We start from the raw sequence: 22,923 nt of genomic DNA on the forward strand, positions 1-22,923 counted from the left end.
TAATAATTAAAATTGTCCCCATGCAGATGGCCGCCTTTGTATAGATAAAGTGAGCTCCCTCACTCTGGAGATATTCAAGCAGAGAAAACTCCAGGGAAAGGGTTTTTTAATTCCCAGGAACAAAATAGGCAACAGTCACCCAGCATTCCCCTAGCCCCCCAGCTGCTAAAGACAATAGGAAAACTCACTGGCCAAAAATTGGTCCCACTTTTCCTTAGTGTTTCAGGAGAGAGGATGGCAAGCTTAGGTGGGCCCTAAGGAACTTTAGACATCCTGAGGGGCTTAGTCCTTGGGGACTTAGTTAAGGATTGTGCTTTCATATGCTCCCTTCACAGCTGCAGTCCTTTCTCTCCCTTGTCACCTCCTTCTGAGATGCTCTGTCACCTGCTTGACCTGCCCTCCAGCCCTATTCCCTTCAACAGCTCATTTCATATGCAAAGGAGTGAGATGATCTGGAGCTTCTTCTTAGATGTGGACAACATTGGTTGTACCTCTGGGCGGGGTAGGGGATGGGAGGTGTTCTGGCCTCTACAGTGTGTTTGTCCCGCTTGGCTTCCTTCCAGACAAGCTCATTTGTTCACACATTCGGTTTGATCAGCAGGAATTTCTATCTATTCTAAGCCAGGATTTCATCTTTCCTGTTTATCTCTTATTCCATAAATGAAAGTTGTGCCATTTAACCAGAGAGACCCAGAAGTAAGCTTAAATTCATCATCTGCCCAAGGCTACCCAGGACTCCTCCCATCAACTAAAGTGAGTTTGCTAAACTACAAAGTAAAGAGTGTCTACATGCTGGCTCCATTTTAGACCCAGCTGTAGATATGGAGATCCCTAATATACAAATGTCACAGGATGCCAGTTGAATTTTGTCAAAGTCCGGTGAAAGGTTGTGCACACACAGCGTACATGAAGTGCACTGAGTACATGTGGATAGTCAGCAAGGGGTAAGAAAAGCTGAAGATTCACTGTGTGCTAGTCTCCTCTGCCTCAGGAATGGCTCCAGGACAGATGAAGCCTCACCTGCCCAAGCCTCAAGCCATGAAACACCCTCAAAGCAGCCACTGTGGGGTTTATGCTCTGAAATAATAGGACAGTCAGGCTAAAGGACACAGCCCAGGCTATCCTAGCCAGCCCTTCTTATCTCAGGGTGTTTTTACCCGCCGAACATTCAAGTAGTTCTTAAAGAACTACAAACAAGTAATCAGACCATGTCAGTCCGAAGCCACTGGAGACTGCCCTGTCTACCCACAGCCTTCCTCGGCTTTGGTAATTCACTAAGACAACCAAGAGCTCAAAAATGTGTTATGGGGAAAGTTTCCAATTAGCAGTAATCATGTCTTGGCTACATTACAGCACTATGCAAAACTCCATGAGGTTTTTGAAGACTGTGATTTGATTGGGTGGGATTTTGTCCTCCAATCTGACACAGAACTTGGTCCAACATATGTGTGTTAGGTGGAACTGAAGAGAGTACTTAACTTCAAGACAAAGCTGAGTGTTTCAGAGTGAGTGCTGATCTCCAGTCCATACTAGTCCTGTGGCATATTCTCTCCCCCTCAGTATTTTTAGACTGTTGAGCACTGATTCATTTTTTTTAAATGTGATTTCCATTTTCTCTTGAAAAATAGATTCAATGACATGTCTTTTATAACAATTGGCTGGAACTAGTTAAGACCAAGCAGGACCATAGTTCTAAAAACTGCTTTGATAGCTCTACTACTCATTTACCCACCTGTCTTTGAAACTACCTTCCAAGACAGTCGGACTGAAAGAAATTAAGAGGGTAACTGCCTTGTATCAAAAGAGCCTCTAACCTGGGCCAGATTATGGCTCATATATTCCCTAAGCACTGACAATATTGCCATTATAATTCAACAAAGCCTTAGATCCTTTCTCCTATGTATGAATACACACGTTGAACTTTGAAACGGATAAGGCATGGCAGCAATGATATGGATTTTGGTATCTGCTTGACCACTACACTCAGGACTATTTGTGAGATACACCAACACCCCAGTCAGTAAATATCACCCTCATCCATCCCACTCTCCAGAAGCAGATAGGCTTGCCTAACTGGTGGGATATGTGTAGACTTAGCTAGTTCGAGGAGCTAGACCAGTAGTTTACAACCTGTGGATCACAACAAAGTACTTTTATGATTGAGGGTCCCTCTGCTCAGTTTGTACACAAATTCCCAGATTCCCAGACCTCTGAACTCGATCTTCACATTCCTAAATGCTTCTTCTCCTTTAGCAGGTAGACATTAAGTATTTATAATAAGCCTCGAATTACATGGATTTCTGGTTATATTTATTGTTTTTATTAAGATGTATTTCTTTATTTAAATGATTTAAGGTATACTCCTAGGGCTGGAGAGATGGCTCAGTGGTTAAGAGCACTGGCTGCTTTCCCAGAGGTCCTGAGTTCAATTCCCAGCAACCACATGGTGGCTCATGACCATCTATAAAGTGGATCTGACGCTCTCTCCTGTCGTGCAGGTGCACTTGCAGCAGAGCACTCACATGTTAAATAAAAAAAATCTTAAAAAAAAAATATATACTCAATTCTGGCACTTCAACCAAAAAATAGCAACCTATTATTTTAGCCTTCTTAATACAAGAAAGGCTAAAATGTGAGCCTTCCAAGCCAGAATGCTGCACCTCAGAGGACGACTGTCAATAACAGGGAGTCTACTCCAAGAAAAATCCTATCAGTCTGTCCTTTCTGCTTCTCCACATGCTAAGCTCAGCGATAGCATACAAACCCAGCACCTCACTGAATGGCTGGTGTTCCGCAGAGGCCTAGGCTGGGAAGGTAATGTGTTCATCAACCACAGGTCTCATGGGTCACATCAGACAGGTTTCTGCCTCCATATTTATGAAATGGTAGTGACACCTGGGGTTCATGTTGAACATGACAACTAGGCTTCCACAGACAATGAACAGCAGGACTCCTGTTCAAGCAAAGTGTCCTGGCATTTTTTTTTTTCTTTAAAAAGGAGATACTTTTCACAGTTAAGTAACAATAGAAATAGAAAGAAATGAAAAATTGCCAGAGAGGAACAAAAATGAGATCCCCTGCTGTGTGTTGAAAAGCAATAGAAAGGCATCAAAATGGAAAGATCTAGAAAATATCACAGTGGAGAAAAGCCTGTGTGGAGAAAAACCTTCAAAAATAAAAAGAAGCCATGGTCCAGACCCATCCTCAGCTCTGGAGTCTGACACGTGCTCCTGGAGTTGTTTTGAAAGGAGAGGACTCAACCCTGGAGTCTGACACACATTCCTGGAGCTGTTCTGAAAGCAGAGGACATGAAATGTTTTTGCGGGACTTGGCTGCTGAACAGATCTGCTGGGTTGTGTTTACTTGGGGCGAACAGTGCAGGAAGAATGAAAAGAATTTAAAGGGCAGCAGAAGTGGTTTGTGGTTGGGTTTTTGTTTGGTCTTGCTTTTTTTTTTCTCATTCTCTCTTCCCCTGGCTTCCTGGTACCTCAGACACTTGACCCTAAATTACTATTTCACATCACACACTGTTTTGTTCTGTGCTCTCAAAGCTTGGGAAAAAGTAGAATCATGAAGCTGTTTCTTTGTAGCTTATTTATTATTTATCTACTTATTTATTTAGAATTTACTATATGAACACCATATTTGCATCATCGCCCCTCTCCCTCCCCTCCTCCTCCTTCCTCCAACTCTTCTCATGCCACACAGACCCCCGTCCCTCTCTCGTTTATGGCCTTTTTTTCATTACATATTACTGTTACCTAAACACACACATACATACAACCTGCTGAGTCCATTTAGCATGGCTCAAACATATATGATTTTAGAGCTGAGCACTTAGTATTAGAGAACACAACTGAAAAGACCCTGGGTGTAGACATTTATGGGGTCACTGGTTTCTAAGTTTTCCCTCTGAGTTTCTCCTTCCAGGCCAGAACAATAGAGATGGGATAGAATGTTCTTCTAAGAGTGTGGAGAAAAGAAAGCTGGGGAGTCTGAGGCTGGTGTGTCTGTTGAAGCCAAAGAGATAGTGAATGGCAAGGCTGCACTGGCTGGGCTGGCTTTATGGCCAGCATGGTCAATGTCAATAAAACCAGAAGGAAGATATGACTTCATACATAAGGGAACCCACACCAGCAACTTTCAATATACCCAGAAAATGACCTGTGTGATAGGCTAGGGACCAACCTGGGATATGACCAGTAAGACATAGGTCCGGTGGCCATTGAACCAAATGGAAATGCTCGGTGTGACTCATAGGAGCGTAAGTCTTCCATCAGCTCCCAGAACTTACTAGACACTCAAAATCTCATACTCGGGCTGGGTATCATGCCACACGCCTTTAGTTTCACCTGAGGGCAGAAACAGGCATGTTTCTATGAGTTTGGAGCCAGCTTGACCTACATAGAGAATTTCACAACAGCCAGAGCTACCTAGTGAGCCCATACCCCCAAACAAACAAAAACTAATATTAATAACCTTATGCCCCATATCTGGCCTGTAGAATACCAAGGGTGGGTGGTCTGGAAGAGTTTGACAGTTCACGGGTGATACCAATATGCCCTAAAGTTTGAGACCAACTATCTGAAAGGGTCAAGGTATCCTGAGACATGTTCCCATGAGCGTATACCAGTTTGTAATATATACATTGGGAAGCCAACATGAGTCACTTGGGAGAATGACATGAGTTACGGTGCAAGACAGAGCCATAGATTATCCAGTCCCTGCAGTTAGCAGAGCAAATGGGAAATACTAGATAGCAAGTATACAAATTGTATTCAGAACTTTTTAAAAATAGGTTTTTCCTGAATAGAGAGACACATAGAGCTACCTCTGTATCACCAGTGAAGTACACCAAGGTATGGAGCCGCCACAGGCTGAGAAGCAAGGGTAGCAAGAGACCAGGAAGCAGCAGCAATATGAGTTCTCAGCCTCTCTCAGCAGAGACAGCTGTTCCTGATGGATGGAGCAAACATACTTTGACTGATGGACAGACACCTCTAATACCTATCCGGCATGCCAGGCTCACACCAAGTCACAATGCTCACCCAGTACATAACACACATCAGCTCAATAGCTGCAGCAACCTTTTAAAACACAAAGTAGGGTATATATTGTCCAGTATAATTACATCATATTTTACAAAGAAACAATTGCATAACAATATATAATAAATAATGACAGGTTGAATTATTTAAAAGTATTAGTTGAATGTTCTATATACATTTTTTAAGATTTGAAAGAACAGACAAACCTTCCTTAGGTTTGAAAGATATAAAACTCCAAAACAAATTTTAAATGTGCCCAGACAGAAATCAAACTGGTTCTTACCTGAGGCTTCAACCCTACTGGCTAGCTTTCCTAGGTCTGTCAGGTCTACATATACTATCAAAATGAAAAGTAATCACAGTCTAACCCAGCTGTGAACCGTGTGAGCTATAACAACCAGCCTAGTAAGACACGCCTACCACTGAAAAAAATGCCACAAAAGTCATGGGGGCAACTAACCACCTTCTGATCATATGTAATGCCTGCTGTGCAAGTTGAAAACCATATCTGACACCATTGGGGCCACCAAGAACCTGTGGCTAAAGAGGTCATTAGCCCTAGAGGAGCCTACAGATGTCACTTTGCTAAGTAGACATAAAACTAAACTGATTCCTAATGACTTACCATTGTATACACAGATTATTACTTCTCTCAGTTCTCATTAGGAAAGCTGCTTTTTGTAGTAGATCGCAATTAGCACAGAAAGATAGGGAATTAGCAAGGTACGGGGAAGACAAGACTGTGAAACACTCATGTCTAACCGGAACATCTATATAACAGCCCTCTTCCTGGGGCTTAGGGATCGTTACAAAAAAAAAGGCAGGAGAAGATTGTAAGAACCAGAGGAAGTAGATGACTCCAAGGAGACAGTATTTTCCAGATACAGAAGGGCAGTTAGCCATATGAATCCACGGTGCTTATGACAGCACAAGCTCCAGCCAGACACAATCTCCGCATGGAGAAAGGGAGACAGAAACAAAGGACCACCCTTAGCTTAAGAGCTACTGTCAATTAATAGCTGCTGGGAAACAGAGTGCCAGTTTTCTTTAATGGTATAGTCCCTGGTGGGTTCTCCACACTACAGTAGAGGGTACACACCCCAAAGTATTTGAGCAGTACAAACTATTCTTGATGGGTTTAGAAAGAAAGAACACAGAGTTCGGTGGGTAGGGAATAGAGGGTGATCTAGGAAAAGCGGTCGGGGAATACTGAATACAGCCAAAATACATGGTATGGAATCCTCAAAGAATTAACAAAAAGATGTGTTCAGTGCACCTCACCGTCATCTGACAGTTCAAAGTGTCAGCTTTTCAATGATGCCTACTCTAAGCAACCCTAATGCTGCCTCGACCTGTTAAGGCCTCACCTGCTGCTCTTCCCCACTGCACATGTCTTCTAACACATAACTATTTAGGTTGCATACCTTTTACAACTTTTATGCGCCACAAGAATGGTAGTTCCATAAGGTAAGGATTATTAATATCTTCACTGGGAATTCCTGACTGTTGTACAGTATCCCTGTGTTCCTCCATGAATATTTGTTTAAATGAGTATCAGAGCAGTACGACAGGAAAGCGCTGTTTTCCAGATATCATGCATAACAAACACTAGCAACAAATGTGGCTTCAAGGGTGTGTGGACATCCTTGCCTTTTCCCACGGCAGGAGAGGGACAGAAATGTTCCCAGTGTGAAAATTATCTCTTATGTTTGTCTAAGGCCCAGGCAAAACTATGAACTCTCATAGCTGGAAACATTCACCATCCAGAAGCAGAATTTTGCTTTAAAGTTGGTGATTATCCAGCCAAAAGGTTCATAAACTGTTTTCTTTATAACTAGTTGTAAACTCCTCTTAAAGGTTGAAGCATTTTCTTTGGGCAGACCCTACCTAAATGCAGCTTTCCTTGGAGCAGTAGAGAAACAAACACTTATTTTAACTGGCTTTTGTACAAAGCACTTAGGAAACCTTTGAAGCACTCCATAGTGGGCTGAGCCTCTTGAAAAATGACTGGAATATCTTTAGAAAGAAATTCAAAAATTCAGGTTGGCATGGCAATAAAGGAGAGAGAGATTGTCAGAAGTGTACCCAAGAAGGTCCAGCAGGTGGAAGGGAAAGAGCAAGATGGTAGACAATCTAAGGCAGGCGGCGCAGCGCCATCCCTGTGATAGCAGCAGTAAAAGCCTCTTCAGAACAGTGCCATTCATCATGGGGGCAATGCTATTTCTCACCCCCACACCCTCCAGGAATAGAAGACTACAGCAACAGTAGAAAGTAGCCATTCTCTATGCAATTTGTAAAGCCCTGAAATCCTTCAGACTGAAATGCTGCCTGTACTTAAAAGGCCCAACGCATTCAGATCCAGTTGCCGTGTTGACAGACATGAGAAATTAGGACTGAGGACGAGAGCATCCATTCTGGTACCAAGCCTGAAGACATGCCGCTCAGGCTGGGGCTATTCTACAAGCTGGCTGGAATCCACACAGCTGAGACTTGAAAGAAATTATTATGCCTGAAAGAAATCAATTTTTTGAGCAACGAATCGCTTTATAAGGATTTAAAACCTGGAGTGAGGTCTCTGTAACGTTGTCAGGCTGATAGAAACAGCTGCCTTCAGGAGCCATGCAGCCACTGACAAAAGAAAAGAGAGACCCGTCGTGCATGGCCTGGAGAAACTTTTGTAGGTTAAACAGCAAAACTAAAATACTAAGTGCCATTTACTTTCCTCTGAGATAGAAAAGGGAAAAAAAAGTCCTTGCTTATAGACACTAGATCAAGTGATCCCGTTGGGTTGCAGCAAGCCATATCACTGCTTTGGTCCTATTTGGGGCATTGTAATAATACATGTGTTTCGGAGTACACACTGCCTCTCTTCCTGACACAGTGGTACTGTATCTAACATAGAAGCCTTTGAGGGACCATAAAGAATGTTCTTTGTGCAGAGGACGGTGTTCAAAAGGATGTTCTCAATGGATGGAACAAGAATTTGGAGATAGTTCACCTGAGAATATTTGAGTAAGCCAATAAAAAAACAAAAGTTCTTTTTGCTTTATGCTTCCAATGTCTCAAAGCAAACAAGCAAGCAAAATAAAATAAAATAAAATAAAAATTTGTGACCATCTCTTCAAGTTTAACGGGGAGCAACAATGGTTTCACCCTGACATTCACAGGCATACAGTATGAGTCATGGGAAAGTTAAGTCTCTCCCTCACATTTTCTTACTAGCGTCTCCCAGTAGTCTCTGAACTGAGTCCTTTTATCATCCCATTCCGTAGGAGAAGAGAATGAGGCTTGCATAACTTAAGAAGCCTTATTCAAGTCTGCACAGTTAAGAATAGGAACCAGGACTCAGTCTTTACATTATTTCAATGCAGATGTCCTCTGTGGTAGCCGACTGCTATCAGTGGATTTTGAGTTATAATTTCCCTTAAGACTGACAACATAGGAGCCAGCAAGCAAGTGTCCCCTATGGGACACCATGGAAAGCGGCAGTAAGTGGTAGAGAGTAGGGAACAGTCCCTGTAAGGGTGTCCTTCCAGCCTCTCGTCACACTCTTCTCAAAAGCGTGCCCCTGTACTTATGTGTGTGGATGTTCTCTCTAGATTTTGATCGGAGCCGTCATTGCCATGGGCTCAGCTGACAGAGACGGCCGTCTGCACCCGGGAGATGAGCTTGTCTATGTGGATGGGATCCCGGTGGCTGGCAAGACCCACCGCTACGTCATCGACCTCATGCACCACGCGGCCCGCAACGGGCAGGTTAACCTCACTGTGAGAAGAAAGGTGCTATGCGGAGGTACGGACTGAGGTGGGCAGAGCTGGTGGGGGAGGTAGGGGGATGCTTTGGTGAGGTAAGTGGGTAGCTCGAAACCAACTTAAAATTGGTTTCTGGGTTACACAGGGACAGAAACAAGCAGCACGTTCTCCACGTAACAATTTTTCAACTTGCAGTTCGCAACCCCGCCAATCCAGTCTCTGAGGCCTACATTTTAAATGTAGTCATTTAAATTTTTCTAGCAAAGCCCAAGGCTGACTCAAGATGTGTGTGCTCCCTGCTCTTTGATGTATGCTTGTTATGAGTAAAGCATCATAATAACAAAAAATGTGCCCTTTGAAAATGTTTCTCATTGTGTTTACAAAGAATTCCAGCATTTTTGTACTGAAATAAGGAAAGCAGGGTGGAAAATTAGCTTTCATTGTAGAGCCTGCTATAGGTAGCAATACACCTACCACCCCAAATGGGGCCATACGGCTCTCACCCTGAGAAAACAATTCATATAGCGCCAAGCTTATGAAACAGATAAATTATAAGTAATTATTCCCTTTACAGCTATTTTCTTGGCTTCAAAAAGAACCCACCAAAGATATATATTTAAAGGTCAGCCCATATATTCATAATCTTACCTCATTTGCTTCTCTCCACTATTAAGTCCCACTGGAGGGCTGTATTCCAGAGGGTATGTCTGCTGCAATCACTATACTGGGTTTATAACTGAACACTAAATAATTTTAGCATTATAGATTTTTTTCCCCTAAGACTTACCCGTGCTTTGTCTTGTGAATCACAGAAGCAGAAACTCCAGCCATGTCCCCTTTCACTCTCTGCCCCAGAAGCTCCCTGACCTGTCTCCTCAGCTACTTGAACACTCTCCCAGAGACTCAATTCTAAAATTAGGACTTACCTTGGCCACAGGAGCTCTTTGCATTACAGACAAGGTAACTGACACCCAAGGAATAAGAGGTTGCCTAATGGTTCAAGTGAGTTAATGCCAACATGGACTCACTCCAGTGCTCGTCTTCATTCCGATGCTATTATCAGCTCCAGATTCCATTTTAAGATTTTACCCTCATTCCCAGAGACCTCAAAGACCGATAACTAATTTATGACACTCCCAAATTCTTCCGAATGTGTCCATACATAACATTGGAACTTTTAAAAGGCCACCTGCTAATCACAGGCCATGGGAGAATCAAGGGCATAAGATTTACTGCTTGGACTAAATATCTTTTTCTTTTGAGTCCCCTAGAAAGTAGACTTTGAAACTAGTCATTTCAAAGGACGAATCAGACGAATCATGAGCCTTCACCAGCAGAGACCACTATATATCTCGCACTGGGTGGAGGTTTTGCTACTCGGTGCCATTTGTCTTCTAAAATCCATGGTGTACCTCTTGACCCAAAGAAATAAAACACCTTGAATTATGTCTTCTCCTTGAGCGAGTGGCCAGGATGGAGACAGTACTTGCTTGGTTAACATTTAATCACCTCTCTCCCTACAAAGTGATTCTTAACAAAAAAAAACAAACAAACAAACAAACAAAAAAAACCAACAACAACAAAAATGTTTGATGGACCTATGTACTGTAACCTGAAGATAAATTAAAAAGATAACTGATTTATGAGGAACTATCCTACAAAGTGCAAATCCAGTACACCAGCGTAATTTCATGCTCTCCTTGCCACAGGCTGATGATTGCAAATTAAATTTTGTTCTAATCAATCCAAGCTGTTGGAGTATAGGGCGAATGCAGTGCAAAGGTACTCTTGCAGTTTATAGGTCATTTGACTTGGGTAAAGTGCTCTCTTTGCTGCAATTCTTACCAAGTTTATTCCGCCAGGCTTCAGACTGCATTTAGGGTGCATTTAATTTTTGATAACGTTCCCCTACAGATTACTCACGCTAGGAGAGACTCTGTGTTCACCCAGCCTCCTTGAACGCTCCATCTGTACCTAGAATGATTAAATGCAAGACAGGATACTTTGAGAGTAAAATAAACTCCTAAAAAACAGGGTGGAAGAAATCTACAAGGCATAGAAAAATAAACTTCTTCATAGCCGTCATTCCGTCAAAGTGATAAAGGCCAATTGAGGATAGATGGGACAGGGGAGATGTCTTTTTAAGTAGTGTTGCCGTTGTTCTGCTCTGGTAAGCAAGGCAGTGGGAGGGGCGAGTGTGGCATAGGACAGGACTGTCCAGAGCTGACAAGAAGTAAGCGATCACCTTAGCAGAACCACAGACATAGAAGAGAAATTATTGGTACATTATCTCACAGTGCAGTCTGAAGCACAGAGAGCTGGGGGACTGTCCAGCCAAACAGATTATACCCGTCTATCTTGTCCTGGCCTTGGCTCATGCAGACACACTACTGGTTTCCAACTGAGACATCAGAACAAGAATACAAACAGGATGGCATACAGAGAAGTTAATAGCACTGGGCAAAGAGTAACACAAAACCCTTCTCCAAATATTAAGTGCTAAGAAACACATATACACTAAAAGTAGAAAGGCACATTTTTTCAACTTTAAGCTGGGCCATCAAAAGTGAGAAGTTGCTGAGTTAGAGAGCAGTCGATGCGGTAAAACCTTCAGTGTCTTTTGCCTAGAATCACAAGCACAACTCTTGTACCTAGAACTAGTTTTGAGAGCTGTCTTATCTATGCCACTCGCTCCAGCATTTGGTTGGAGTTTTACCCCCTGAGGATATTAGGAGACTGGCTTTAACTACTCCATTGAAAGTATAAATATTTAAGTGTTTGGTAGCTCAGCTTGAAGATGTTCAACCTAATGACACATTGCTTTGGATGCCCACTGTTGGTTTGAGAGTAAGATGTCCCTGAGGAACTTCCTAACTTGTGAATCAAGAATGGATATGCAAGAAACGTTTATGGCTTAATCAAAACATCCAGCCTCAGTGCTATCAGCACTTTTCTCCAATATGCAAGGAGGATATAATTCTTGATCTAATGTAAGGAAGGGGAGCCCATCGACAGTACAGTGAGACATACTGGTGGACATAGCCCTGATCTTGGTCTAGCCTTTGTCCATGTAAGTGTGTTCTCTTTCCCTTTGTGAACATGTCATCCATCCAGTAAGCTGTCTACCTTGACGAGTATAAACCAGCTGTACCTACACGAACAGGGGCAGGGATATGCCTAGGGCTGTCTCCTTTCCCAGGAGGTACTGTGATGGTAGCCCGTGGAAGGCTTTAGTGATATGCATGCCCCACGGCCCTAGCTATGCTATACCCATTACAATCTGGAAGCAGGCACAGTGCATCTGGTTTACAGAATCCTCAAGTCCTGCTACTGACAATGGGGATCTAGAAGGGAAATGGAGGCTCTGATTGAAAATGGCTGTTGGCTATATGACTTCCTTACTAAACGAGCACATGAATAAATTTGATATTTGCAAGAGGCATCTGGGAGTTGTCAGAAACGTGGTGACCCAGGCAACAGGCAGCCACGATCAGCTCCAAAAAGTCAAGAGAAATTACAAATCTCTACTCCTACCAGATCTCTCCACTAATAAACATCAGCAATTAACTGTGACAATTAGCATGAAAAGTTTAGACCAATGATGTGCCAATGAGAAGCAAGTCCCACCAGGAGTAAACATTTGGGTCCAAAGCCTCTCACCTGCAGGCACCATCAGCCATTCCTGCCCTCCAAAAGGAAGAGTTTCTTCCAGTAAAGTGCCATGCTGTTTTCTAGTATCACTGGTGGAGACAGAACAGAACCTAACCTAAAATTTAAGTATTTGACTTAAGAAAATGCTAAATGACTGGATCTTAAATGGCCATGCGTGTGTGAGGCAAAAGGCATCAAGTATTCTTTGAAATTAGTATGGTGTGGAGTCACCTTCTGGCCTTTTGCTTTATTGTTCAAAAGCAACCCTGTTGATGTGCTATGCCACAAAAAGGTTTTGGAAAGAAAGCAGTCCTGTCTAGATGGAGAGCCAGTTGTACAGGATGCACTTGACGTCAACCAATCCCTCAAAGACAACAGTGCTACCAAATCTCAAGGGTTAGAGATCAGAGAAACCCTAGGAAAGCTTGAACATCTTCCCAATTAACTGCCTGACTTAGAACATGCTCATTTTGCTAAAGAAGAATGGATTTTCTCAAAAGCTTGAAAAGGGGTCCAAACTCAATAGAAAAGTGCCCTGCCCGTCAGTTCGATCCTTTCTGGTACCCAAAGACTACCACCTTGGCTTAGTCATCCATTCCCTCACTCTCTAGACCCATGGTCTAGCCACTCCCAGCCACTTACTGCAGAAGACAGATAATTTTTCTTTGTTGCTGATTTACTGACAACCACAGCTCTCAACTCCCCTAAATTATGACAGCCAGAAAATGAGATCTCTCTTGTCATTGCCTATGACATTTAGTTACTGATTTGGTCCAATAACTCTGGAGATTTTCAATTTAATGTAGCAGCATAATAATTGTTTGTTTTTCTTCTCCAAGACTATCTCTATTCATTTTATTTCCAACTTGCACAAGGACTGATAAAGGACATGTACTTCACCAAGACAGTAACAGCCTGTCTTTGAAGGAGGCAGAACCATTCTATTCTAGTTCAAAGCAAGGACATTGACATTTTGTTCTTTTATGACCTCAGTACATTTCTCACAAATGAAAAGTGTCTTTTTATATTAAAGATTAATTAATTATATCTTAAAGAAAAAGCTCAAATATATCAAATCATAATACCACCCACTTGGGTCTCAGTTCTTCTATAATTAAAAGAAATGAAAAGGCATGAACGTAGCTCTGCGCCAGCTCTCTTCTCCCTTTAGTGTACTTAATAAACCACCTCCAAAAACTCATTTAATTTTATAAGACCTTTTTTATGATGAAGTGACTTAATTTGCACTTATTTTCTTCAAAATTTTAGTTGACTTAATGCTACCTCTAATGTCTCTGTATATGAATAAATGTGATGTGTGAATGAATACAATTCCTTCTCTGGATATCAGTATAACAAAACATCCCCTGTAGTCTCCCCTTTCCCTCTGACTTCCTTATCTCTTATTGCCATAACAAATACTAGGGATGAATCAGCTTATAAAGAGGAAAGGTTTGTTTAGGCCATAGTTTCAGAGCGGGACCCATTTGCCTTGGGCCCATGGCAGCACACAGTGATTCTTAGAAGCACATAAAATAATTCCATGTACATCACAGCTAGAGAACAAAGACAAAGGAAGCCAAGGGGGAGGGGAGTGTGCACAGGTGTCCCATAGTCCTCATGGGACCTCCAATGACCAAAAGGATCCAGGAGACTCACCTCTCAAAGTGTCACTACCCCCAATCATGTCACAGTATTGCAACTATAGCTTTGTGATGCTAGCAAGCTTCACAGGAACTTCTGCTGATTATTTGTGACTTGACACAGATGCTTCCCAGTATTCTTAAGTAAGAGTCAGCGTCTACAGGCCCACAAGAAATGAGAAACTGTCATAATCTTCTCTTGTTCTGTTGTACAAACATCTTTTGATGTCCTGATGAACATTAGGAAGAAAATGAAACAGCCACATTCCCCACGACAGTTCTCTGAGAATTGAATCTGCTACTGTTACTCCACTCTCTGCTGGCACCTTGCTATTAAGTTAAAATGACAAATCCTCCCTGGATGCCAGACCAACAGTCATTAAAAACAAAAAACAAACAAACAAAAACCACATGTTTCTTGGGGGTAGAGAGAGATGGCTCAGCAGTTAAGAGCACTGGCTGCTTTTCCAGAGAACATGGGTTCAATTCCACATCCACGTGGCAGCTCACAACCAAATGTTACTCCAGTTTCAGGGGTTCAGTGCCCTCCTCTGACCTCCATGGACACTGAGCAGGCAGAGTTCACATACATACATGCACGTAAAACAGTAAACTAGCTTCTCTTGGCTCCCAACATCCTCTCACATAATTATGTGGCAACATAATTACGCTTGCTGCATTTTGGAAGTATTGGTTAGATTTCTCCAATTAATATCCGATTAATAAAGTGTATTTTGTAATAATGCATTCAAATGAGCAAAATTTTAAACACCTCTATTGAGATTTAACATTCATAGTTTGTCAGCCTGATATTATTAGATTTGATTCCAACCACACAAACTAATTTTCAGTGAAAATCTCAATTGATTTGTTTATTCTTTCAAACTACCTTATTGAGTAAAATGTGGCTGTCACCTAAAATAATAAGCAGGTCATTTTTTTAAAAAAAAAATTCTCTTTCCCACCTATATGGAGTGAGTTAATGCTTCTAGGCTGGCAAAATATCACAAGACAAAACTGTGGCTCTTTAAAAACAGCCCCCAAGGTTGTTGTCCACACTGACAGTACAGCAGCGTTTCCAAAGATCTTGAAATGTTATCTAGATTCTTGTGCGAATCTCCCCCAGACCAACTGTGGGGAAATAAACAAAAACTTCCATCGTTGGGCCCTTTTTATGTTTGTTCTTTTTAACCTCTGTGTGTGTGTGTGTGTGTGTGTGTGTGTGTGTGTGTGTGTGTGTGAGAGAGAGAGAGAGAGAGAGAGAGAGAGAGGAGCATGCGTGCCTTGGCACACACTTGTAAGTATCAGAGGACAGCCTCGGGTTTGTCCTCCCTTCCACATTGTTTGAGGCAGGGCCTGTCTCTCTGTGCTGTTGTGCACTCCAGCAGGCCAGAGAACGTCTGGGGGATTCTCTGGTCTGTCTCCTATTGACTCATAGTAGCACAGGTCCTAAAAGGATGCTATAGTGTCTGCCTTTACATGAGTTCTGGGGATTTGACTTAGATCCTCATCGCTGCACAGCAAGTGTCTCTCCCACTGAGCTATCTTCCCAGCCCCTTTATAAATTCTTTCAGCGAGTCATATGCCTGGGATGATTTAAGATTCTGTCTACTTGGTTTCCTCTCATGTTCAGTCCGTTACTATGCAACCAAGAGGCTAATATATAAAAGTTGTCATTGTTTTCTGGGACTTGAAATCATAAGAGAAAAACAAAAGCAAGTACCAAACTCAGAGAAGGCTAATGCAGAGGGTCGGGGGCACGTGGGGGTGGGGGGTAGGATAGTGGTGAGCAGATTCCCTGTGCTTTGGGAAAGGCTAACAATGGATGAAGACCTAGTGGATTCTGTAGATCTATAGCCCTTAAAACACTCTCTGTATCCAGAGGGAAGATGAGCTAGTCACTCTCAACTCCTGCTCCTTAGGAAGAATTCAGTACAGCCTTTCCTAAGTCACTGAATTCTGTGGACTATGATATGCATTTCAGGGGAGCCCTGTCCAGAGAATGGGAGGAGTCCAGGCTCTGTATCAACCCACCACAGCTCTCCGCGCAGTGACTATGCCACCTACTCCAACAGCAACCACGCGGCCCCCAGCAGCAATGCCTCACCCCCTGAAGGCTTTGCCTCACACAGCCTTCAGACCAGTGATGTGATCATTCATCGCAAAGAAAATGAAGGGTTCGGCTTTGTCATCATCAGCTCCCTGAACAGGCCTGAGTCTGGAGCCACCATAAGTAAGTGACTGGCTTGTCTATGTGCGGATAATGGGGTATTATAGGTATTTGTTCTAATGAGATATCAGAAGAGATATCTAGAGAGACCAGAAGAGTAGACCAGAGAATGGCTATGGATATACTGAGTGGCCTAGAAATCTCAGGCTATGAGCAAAAGAAATATAAACCACCCTTAACACTGACTAGCCAAATATCACTCCTTAGGCTCAAGAGCAATACAAGACTATGTGCTCCAAACGCTCAGCACTACTACAGCTTTTGGTTGATTTGTAAGTAGAGAGTAAAATAAAAGAGTGGTGTGTGGTCACATGGCTGTGGGAGGGGGCATGTACCGTCTTCACGAGCTGGTGAGGGAATGTTCCTTATGAGAGCCGTTCCAGAGGATAAACCAGAGCTAGAAAGGACCTAGCGGGAGATTGTTCATACAGACCAGTGATGACGAGGAGCTCTGGACCAAGAAGGATATAGAAGGCCGGATGGCTATGCAGCCAGAGAGAATGGTGCCAATTGCCACTGGGGTACATGAAAGCCAGGAGGTACAGGCTCCTGGTAGCAAATCCATGTTATACTCTCTGTTTGTGGAAATTTGTGAAAGGTTTTGAGCAATGAGATACTTTTTTTTTTTCTCTTAAAGATGCTTGTATAAAGTTAAATGGTGGTCGAGAGAGAACAGAACTGGAAACAGGACACAGTCAGGAGGCTTGTTCAAAAGCAGCCCCTTAGGCAAAGACCCTGGGGTTCATCTCTGGGCTAGCAGCTGTAGGTAGGACAGCAGTAGAAGAGCATCAATTCTGTGGCTTCTTCAGTATTAATGTTCCATGAGTCTATATGACACAGTGACCGAGGTCATATTCCTCTTCAGCCAGCCACCATTGTAGATGGCCTCCTTGGTCCACAGCTATCAAACAGAGGAGAGAAGTACGGACAAGAAAACGTGTCATCTTTTTCATGGTCAAGTGCTTTGGCCCAAAATGCTATGGGTATATTTCATCTGAATATAGAAGTTTTCAAATAATTACTATGTTATTATTTGAATGTTCCTAAAATTCTTATAAATTGTGGTTTTTGGTTTATGTCAGATAGGAAGGCATGTCAAGTAATGTTCAAAAAACTCATATTATCAGGAATTAGTAAGAGCTTCTACGGTCAGATTAATGTTATCCAAAGCCTACCAGAAGCACATGGGTAGGGTTGCCCTCTTTAGCATGAGCCTTAACACATTCAAGAGAGAAAACTACTGACATTTCAAACCTCCGCCAACATGTGCAGAGGCCAAATTACATACATCTGAAAGAAAGGCTCCATTTTCCTTTTTCTGATAAGCTGAAGAAATAAATCCAATCTTTAAGCATAAACTTCAAGAAGGATTCTGTCAGTAGGATGGCATCACTAAGATTAGAAGGACACAGACTGAAGATTTTCTTGAATTATATAAACAGCCTCCCAGTAACTTGGGGAAAGGTTCACAGGGAGCTTTTGCAGCTACCTTGAGTCATTTGGGTTGTTTATTATGGCAGGAAACCTAGAGAACTGGAAGAGAAATAAAAAGTATACTGCCACCGTGAAAATGCTAAGCATGTGTTTCAGGTCTCAACTGTATTTAAAGCATGACAACTTCCTTTCTAAATGTGTAAGGAAATGTATGCATGTGCCTTCTCTATTGCAAATAAAATCCATGCAGAAGTAGGTCTGGGAAAACAATTGGTGCTAATGCTTGCAATTAGTGAGTTTTCTGCCTAGTGAGCAACCTCAAAAAAATAATTTTCAACTTTCAAAATGGTATGATTTTGCATCACCCCTGAGCACAGAAGTACAGTGGGCTATTAGCCCACAATGCCTCCTAGTTGCTTCCTTTCATATAACTATTTCTTTTCAATTTAAGGATTTTGAAATACAGATTGTCCCATGCTCTGTGGCAAAAGCAGCTATTACACTGATGGCGTGTTGTCGTTACAGTGTGTAATTTGCAGCGTGTACCTAAAAGACTCCTGGAGCCGATGTTCTTTCTTACTTAACATCTATAATACCTTTGATCTCTCCTTTCAGAGAAAAATGCTAAGTGCCTTGTGAGTGGCACAGAGTCATCCTTCAACCTCATATTCATTGTCAGTATATCAAAGGTTGTTAGACTCTAGGCATCTGATTTAGGGTGATGCTATCAGATATTTTGGGGTCACAGTCATTTGCCCATTTGCTAGGCTTATGGTAATTTTCTTTTCCTGTCTTATCACGGCACCAAATGCATCAACAATTCATTGCATTGCTTGTTTCCCATGGCTGTTTCATTCATTGACAAGGGTCACTGTGCATTTGATTGGCAGATCATTACATATAGGAAAGCACGTGGCAGGAGGTTAGTAGCTCAGGTCCTGCCATCATGCTACTTGGATTGGAAACCTGACTCTGGCATTAACTAGTCTTGTAACCTTAAAGAAACCATGTGGCTTTGCTCTCCTTAATTAGATAAGAACATTATTTCCATTCCTTTGCCCTGGGTTACAATGAACATTAAAGATCTCTGTATACACACAAATGCACATGCATAAACAGTATGTCAATAAAGTCACCCCACAAGAAAAGACTTGTTTTGCTCACAGAGGTTTCAGCCCACAATGGTTGGTTCCATTATTTTGGGGACTGGAGAGAGGCAGAACATTGTGGCAGAAATGTGTGCTAAGAGAATTTGCTCTCATGGTAGCTGGGAAGTAAAATTAAAAGGGGGAGGGCCCCCAAAATGCCCTTCAATGGGACACCCCCAAAGGTCCCAACTCTTTATTAAAGGTTTATTTATATATTTTATGCATACAGATGTTTTGTCTACATGCATTGTAGGCATGCATTTTTTGCAACTTCCCTTTAATAAGGGCCCAACGTCTCCTCTAACCCACCGTCCAGCAGAGGTGGTGGAAGAGAAAAGTTATTAAGATATGGGGGGTGTGATCCTGCTCAGCAATAGTTCTTTGAGGGTGAGCTCAGTCTTCTTTGGCAGCAGTTCAGTCCCGTAGCAAACACCAAATACAACTCAGCAATTATAGACTAGTCCTCTAGGTAGGTAGACACCAGGCACAAGCCAACAGCTATAGTTCAATTCTGGAGAAACCAAAAGGCTTGCCCACCAACCAGCCTGAGCTGAGGCTACAGAAGTGAAAAGTTGCCACAGGAACTCATGAACAGTTCTTTGGCAAGTTTCTCTCTGGCATCACTAGTGGAAGTCAGCAATGCTACATAAGGCGAACCAATACATGTTGTCATCAGCAAACAATAGTGAGGCAGAGCAAACCAAACCAAGGCTCAGTCAGTGCTTGTCTCCCACTGTCTGTGGAGTCATATTTATACTCCTTCATCAAGAGTCCTTTCAAGAGTCTGATGTATCCAAACATCCTTTTACCTGTATCTGCTTCAGGAAAACATCCTCTCATGTGTCTGCTTTAGTGAGACATCCTTTTACCTGTGTGCTCCAGCAAAACGTCATTAGACATAATGACTTTCCAAAGAAACGAGAAGTTTCCATTTCAGTGCATGTCTGCACATCAGAAGAGAACATCAGATCCCCTGGGACTGCAGTTATAGATGGTTGTGAGCCATCGTGTAGGTGCAGGAATTGAACTCAGTACCTTTAGAAGAACAAGCAGTGCTCTTTTTCACTGAGCCCTCTGTCTACTCCCTAGGTTCCAACTCTTAAAGCACCACTCACTAACACTTCAGACTGATGCACAAGCCTTTAGCATATAGATCATTCACAGATATTTAATATCAGGACCAAACAGCAAAGATATTCATTATCATATATTAAGAAACATGGGAAAAATAAAAATAAAAGCTTTCTTTTTATCTTTTCAACTTTTCTTTTTATTTTATGTGTGTTTTGCCTGCATACATGTGTGTGCACATGCTACTGTACACATGCAGTAGCCACAGAGGCCAGAAGACGGTGTCCAGTCCCTGTAGTTATAGGCAGGTGTGAGCTGCCATGTGACTTCTGGGAATCAAACCCAGGGTCTTCTAGAAGAGAAACCAGTGCTCTGCTACCAGCTCCTTGATGCTCATAATTTCAGCTGATATTTGTAAAGTCTGAACCATGTCTCTCCACTGACTAGCATGTCATTCTTATCATTTATGAGGTCTGTATATATAACTCAGATGGGACTCAAGCAGCCTTCTGCCTCTGAACCAGTTGCTCCTTCTATGAGAATGTCCCAGTGGATGTGTACAGTGGGTTGGTAGGCTGGACCTCAACTATCCCTAGTTCAAGGCCTGAGTCTTGCTACCCAGGTGTTATTGCATAAAAACCTACTGTCTTACCAGCCATTTCTAAGAAGGGCTTTAGTATAAATGATTAAAAAGTAACCTTTAGTCTCTAACATTTCTACAGTTTGTCAAGAAAGTTATATCAGAATTCACTTACACAAGAAGCAACTAGAATACGGCAACATCAATAGTAAAGACTGTTGAACTAATTTAAAACTTAGATATAGACCCATAACAAGGGAAGTCAACTAATTCAGAGCAGCATCCAGGGCACCAATCTAAGCTCTTACAGGTAGGGAGCAATTGTGTGGATCCTCTTCCCTTTGTTAATAATCTCCTGCTGTGCTCACTTGATCTGTCTTTATCCACAAGCACATCAAATGGCCAGCAAGCGGATGACTACACATTAGTGTCTCAGCTGTCCGCCGATGTTCCCCTCTGTAATTTTACTGAGTCACAGGCCACAGTTTAGACTTGCTCATTGTCGACTTTTCCCCAAGACCCACTGCACAATGAGAAAGGGCGACGAAACCCTGCTCAGAGCATTTTTAATGTCCACATGTATGAAATATTGAAAAGTGATTCTAGAGAGACAAACACTCAGCTACAGATCTCCAGTTACCTTTAAAGCAGTGGTTCTCAACCTCCCTAATGCTGTGGCCCTTTAATACAGTTCCTCATGCTGTGGTGACCTCTCATCTTTAAAATCATTGTCATTGTGACTCCATAACTGTCATTTTGCTACTTCTATGAGTCACAATGTAAACATCTGATGTGCAGGATGGTCTTAGGCAAACCCTCGACAAGGTCCTTGACACACAAGTTGAGAACTGCTAAAGTAAAGCATGGTCCTTTGAAAGGGTAAGATTGAGGTAAAATCTGGAGTATAGAGGGTTACACTTTTCCCCACAGGCCACTAAGCCACTTAAGTTAGTCACTTAAACTTAGGAGAGACATAAAGTAAAAAAAAGATTCCTTGTCTCTGTGGTCCTACCCTAAAACCAGGACATTTAACTAAATGAGAAGAGCAACACACAGCCCTCCTGCTCCCCCAGTGGCTTCTGTGTTCTTGGGTGTCCTGTGCCCAGCCTCTTCTAGCTGTCACAATGCCATCCATCATGACAGAACATAAGGCACACTGTTTTGACCCTGTGTGTAAAGCCTTGGCAAACTTTGAGTCTTGGAAAACACTTTTCATTGGCTTAAGCTTTTGTTTTTACTTTTGTAACTTTCTGTCTTTGCCTGTGTGTCAGAAGCGGCTCTTTATATTTTGAATTCTTTGTCCATCTCGATCTCTTTCAGGAAATGATCTGACATAGGCACCAAATACTCCAAAGCAGCTCCCCTTGGACAACAGTTTAAGGCCAGGCATCCCTCCTTTTTTCACACTTGTAAAGCAACACCACATCTATAATGCACTCATATAAAGACAAAAAAAAAAAAAAAAAAAAAAAAAAAAAAGGCTACCTGGGGCAAAAGGACACATGTTCCTGGAAGCCTCTGCCCCTTCTCCACCCAGCTTTACCCAACAATCCTCCTTGGCTATCACGGTACACCTGTCACCTGCAATGTCCCACTCCCTCCAGTGACATCATGGCCAAAGCTCCGCTCTAAAGAGCAGCCAGTGAGCAGCCAATCTGATGCATTACTGGTTCCGTTTGTAGCAATAGATTCTTCTTAACCTCCGTAATGAGTTTATTCACTGACTAATAATAATAAAATACAGATACAGCCTAGAGAGGGTGGTTCATAGCAACACCAGGGAGGTCAAGGCAGGGGGATTATTGTGAGTTCAAGGTTAGTTTAGTGTAGGCTATATAATAAATTCCAGATAAGCCCAGACTCTGTAGTGAGACCCCCTCCCCCCTCTCAAAAACAAGCAAGCCCCAAGTAGTAGGCTCAACAGGTGCTGATCCTGGCAACTTGACCTGTAACATCACTAACCCTTTGCCTCCCAGTGTTTCTTCCCCCAAGAGTCATTAATGGCAAAATATTTAAATCGTGCCAGCAGCCAGGAATTAGACAGGCTCATTCGTTTCTTTACTCATTAGTTTGCAAAAGCAAGTTTCCTTTGGGAGATGTGCACCAGCTTTGCAGCGTGCAATGTTCTCTACTCCTTAAACAAATCTGCTTGGGATTCCTTCCTCAACACATTGCCTTAGCTAGGGGCTTAGATTATGCTGAGAGCAGTTCACTGGGAGAAGGATGGTGTCATTCACACATCCGTGTGAATACTTAGTAACAGAAGAAATAGCACCGGACTATTTCTGTAAAATACCAGCATTCTCCCAAGTACCTGGTTCCCAAATGTCGTGCACTGAGCCTCCGTGTTAAAGCCTCTGGAATAC

At 42.5% G+C, this 22,923-nt stretch overlaps 1 protein-coding gene across 1 annotated transcript in view; it reads left to right on the forward strand.

The window, feature by feature from the left end:
* Magi2 (membrane associated guanylate kinase, WW and PDZ domain containing 2) overlaps nucleotides 1-17,050 on the forward strand; it is a 172,567-nt gene extending 155,517 nt beyond the window's left edge. The window contains exons 9-11 of the mRNA XM_076913183.1: nucleotides 8,648-8,840; nucleotides 16,079-16,327; nucleotides 16,962-17,050. Coding sequence (XP_076769298.1) covers nucleotides 8,648-8,840; nucleotides 16,079-16,327; nucleotides 16,962-17,050 — 531 coding nt within the window. The remainder of the gene's footprint in view (nucleotides 1-8,647; nucleotides 8,841-16,078; nucleotides 16,328-16,961) is intronic.
* The last annotated feature ends 5,873 nt before the right edge of the window (nucleotides 17,051-22,923 follow it).

This window comes from Arvicanthis niloticus, chromosome 15 (assembly GCF_011762505.2).
Source record: "Arvicanthis niloticus isolate mArvNil1 chromosome 15, mArvNil1.pat.X, whole genome shotgun sequence".
NCBI classification, from domain to species: domain Eukaryota; kingdom Metazoa; phylum Chordata; class Mammalia; order Rodentia; family Muridae; genus Arvicanthis; species Arvicanthis niloticus.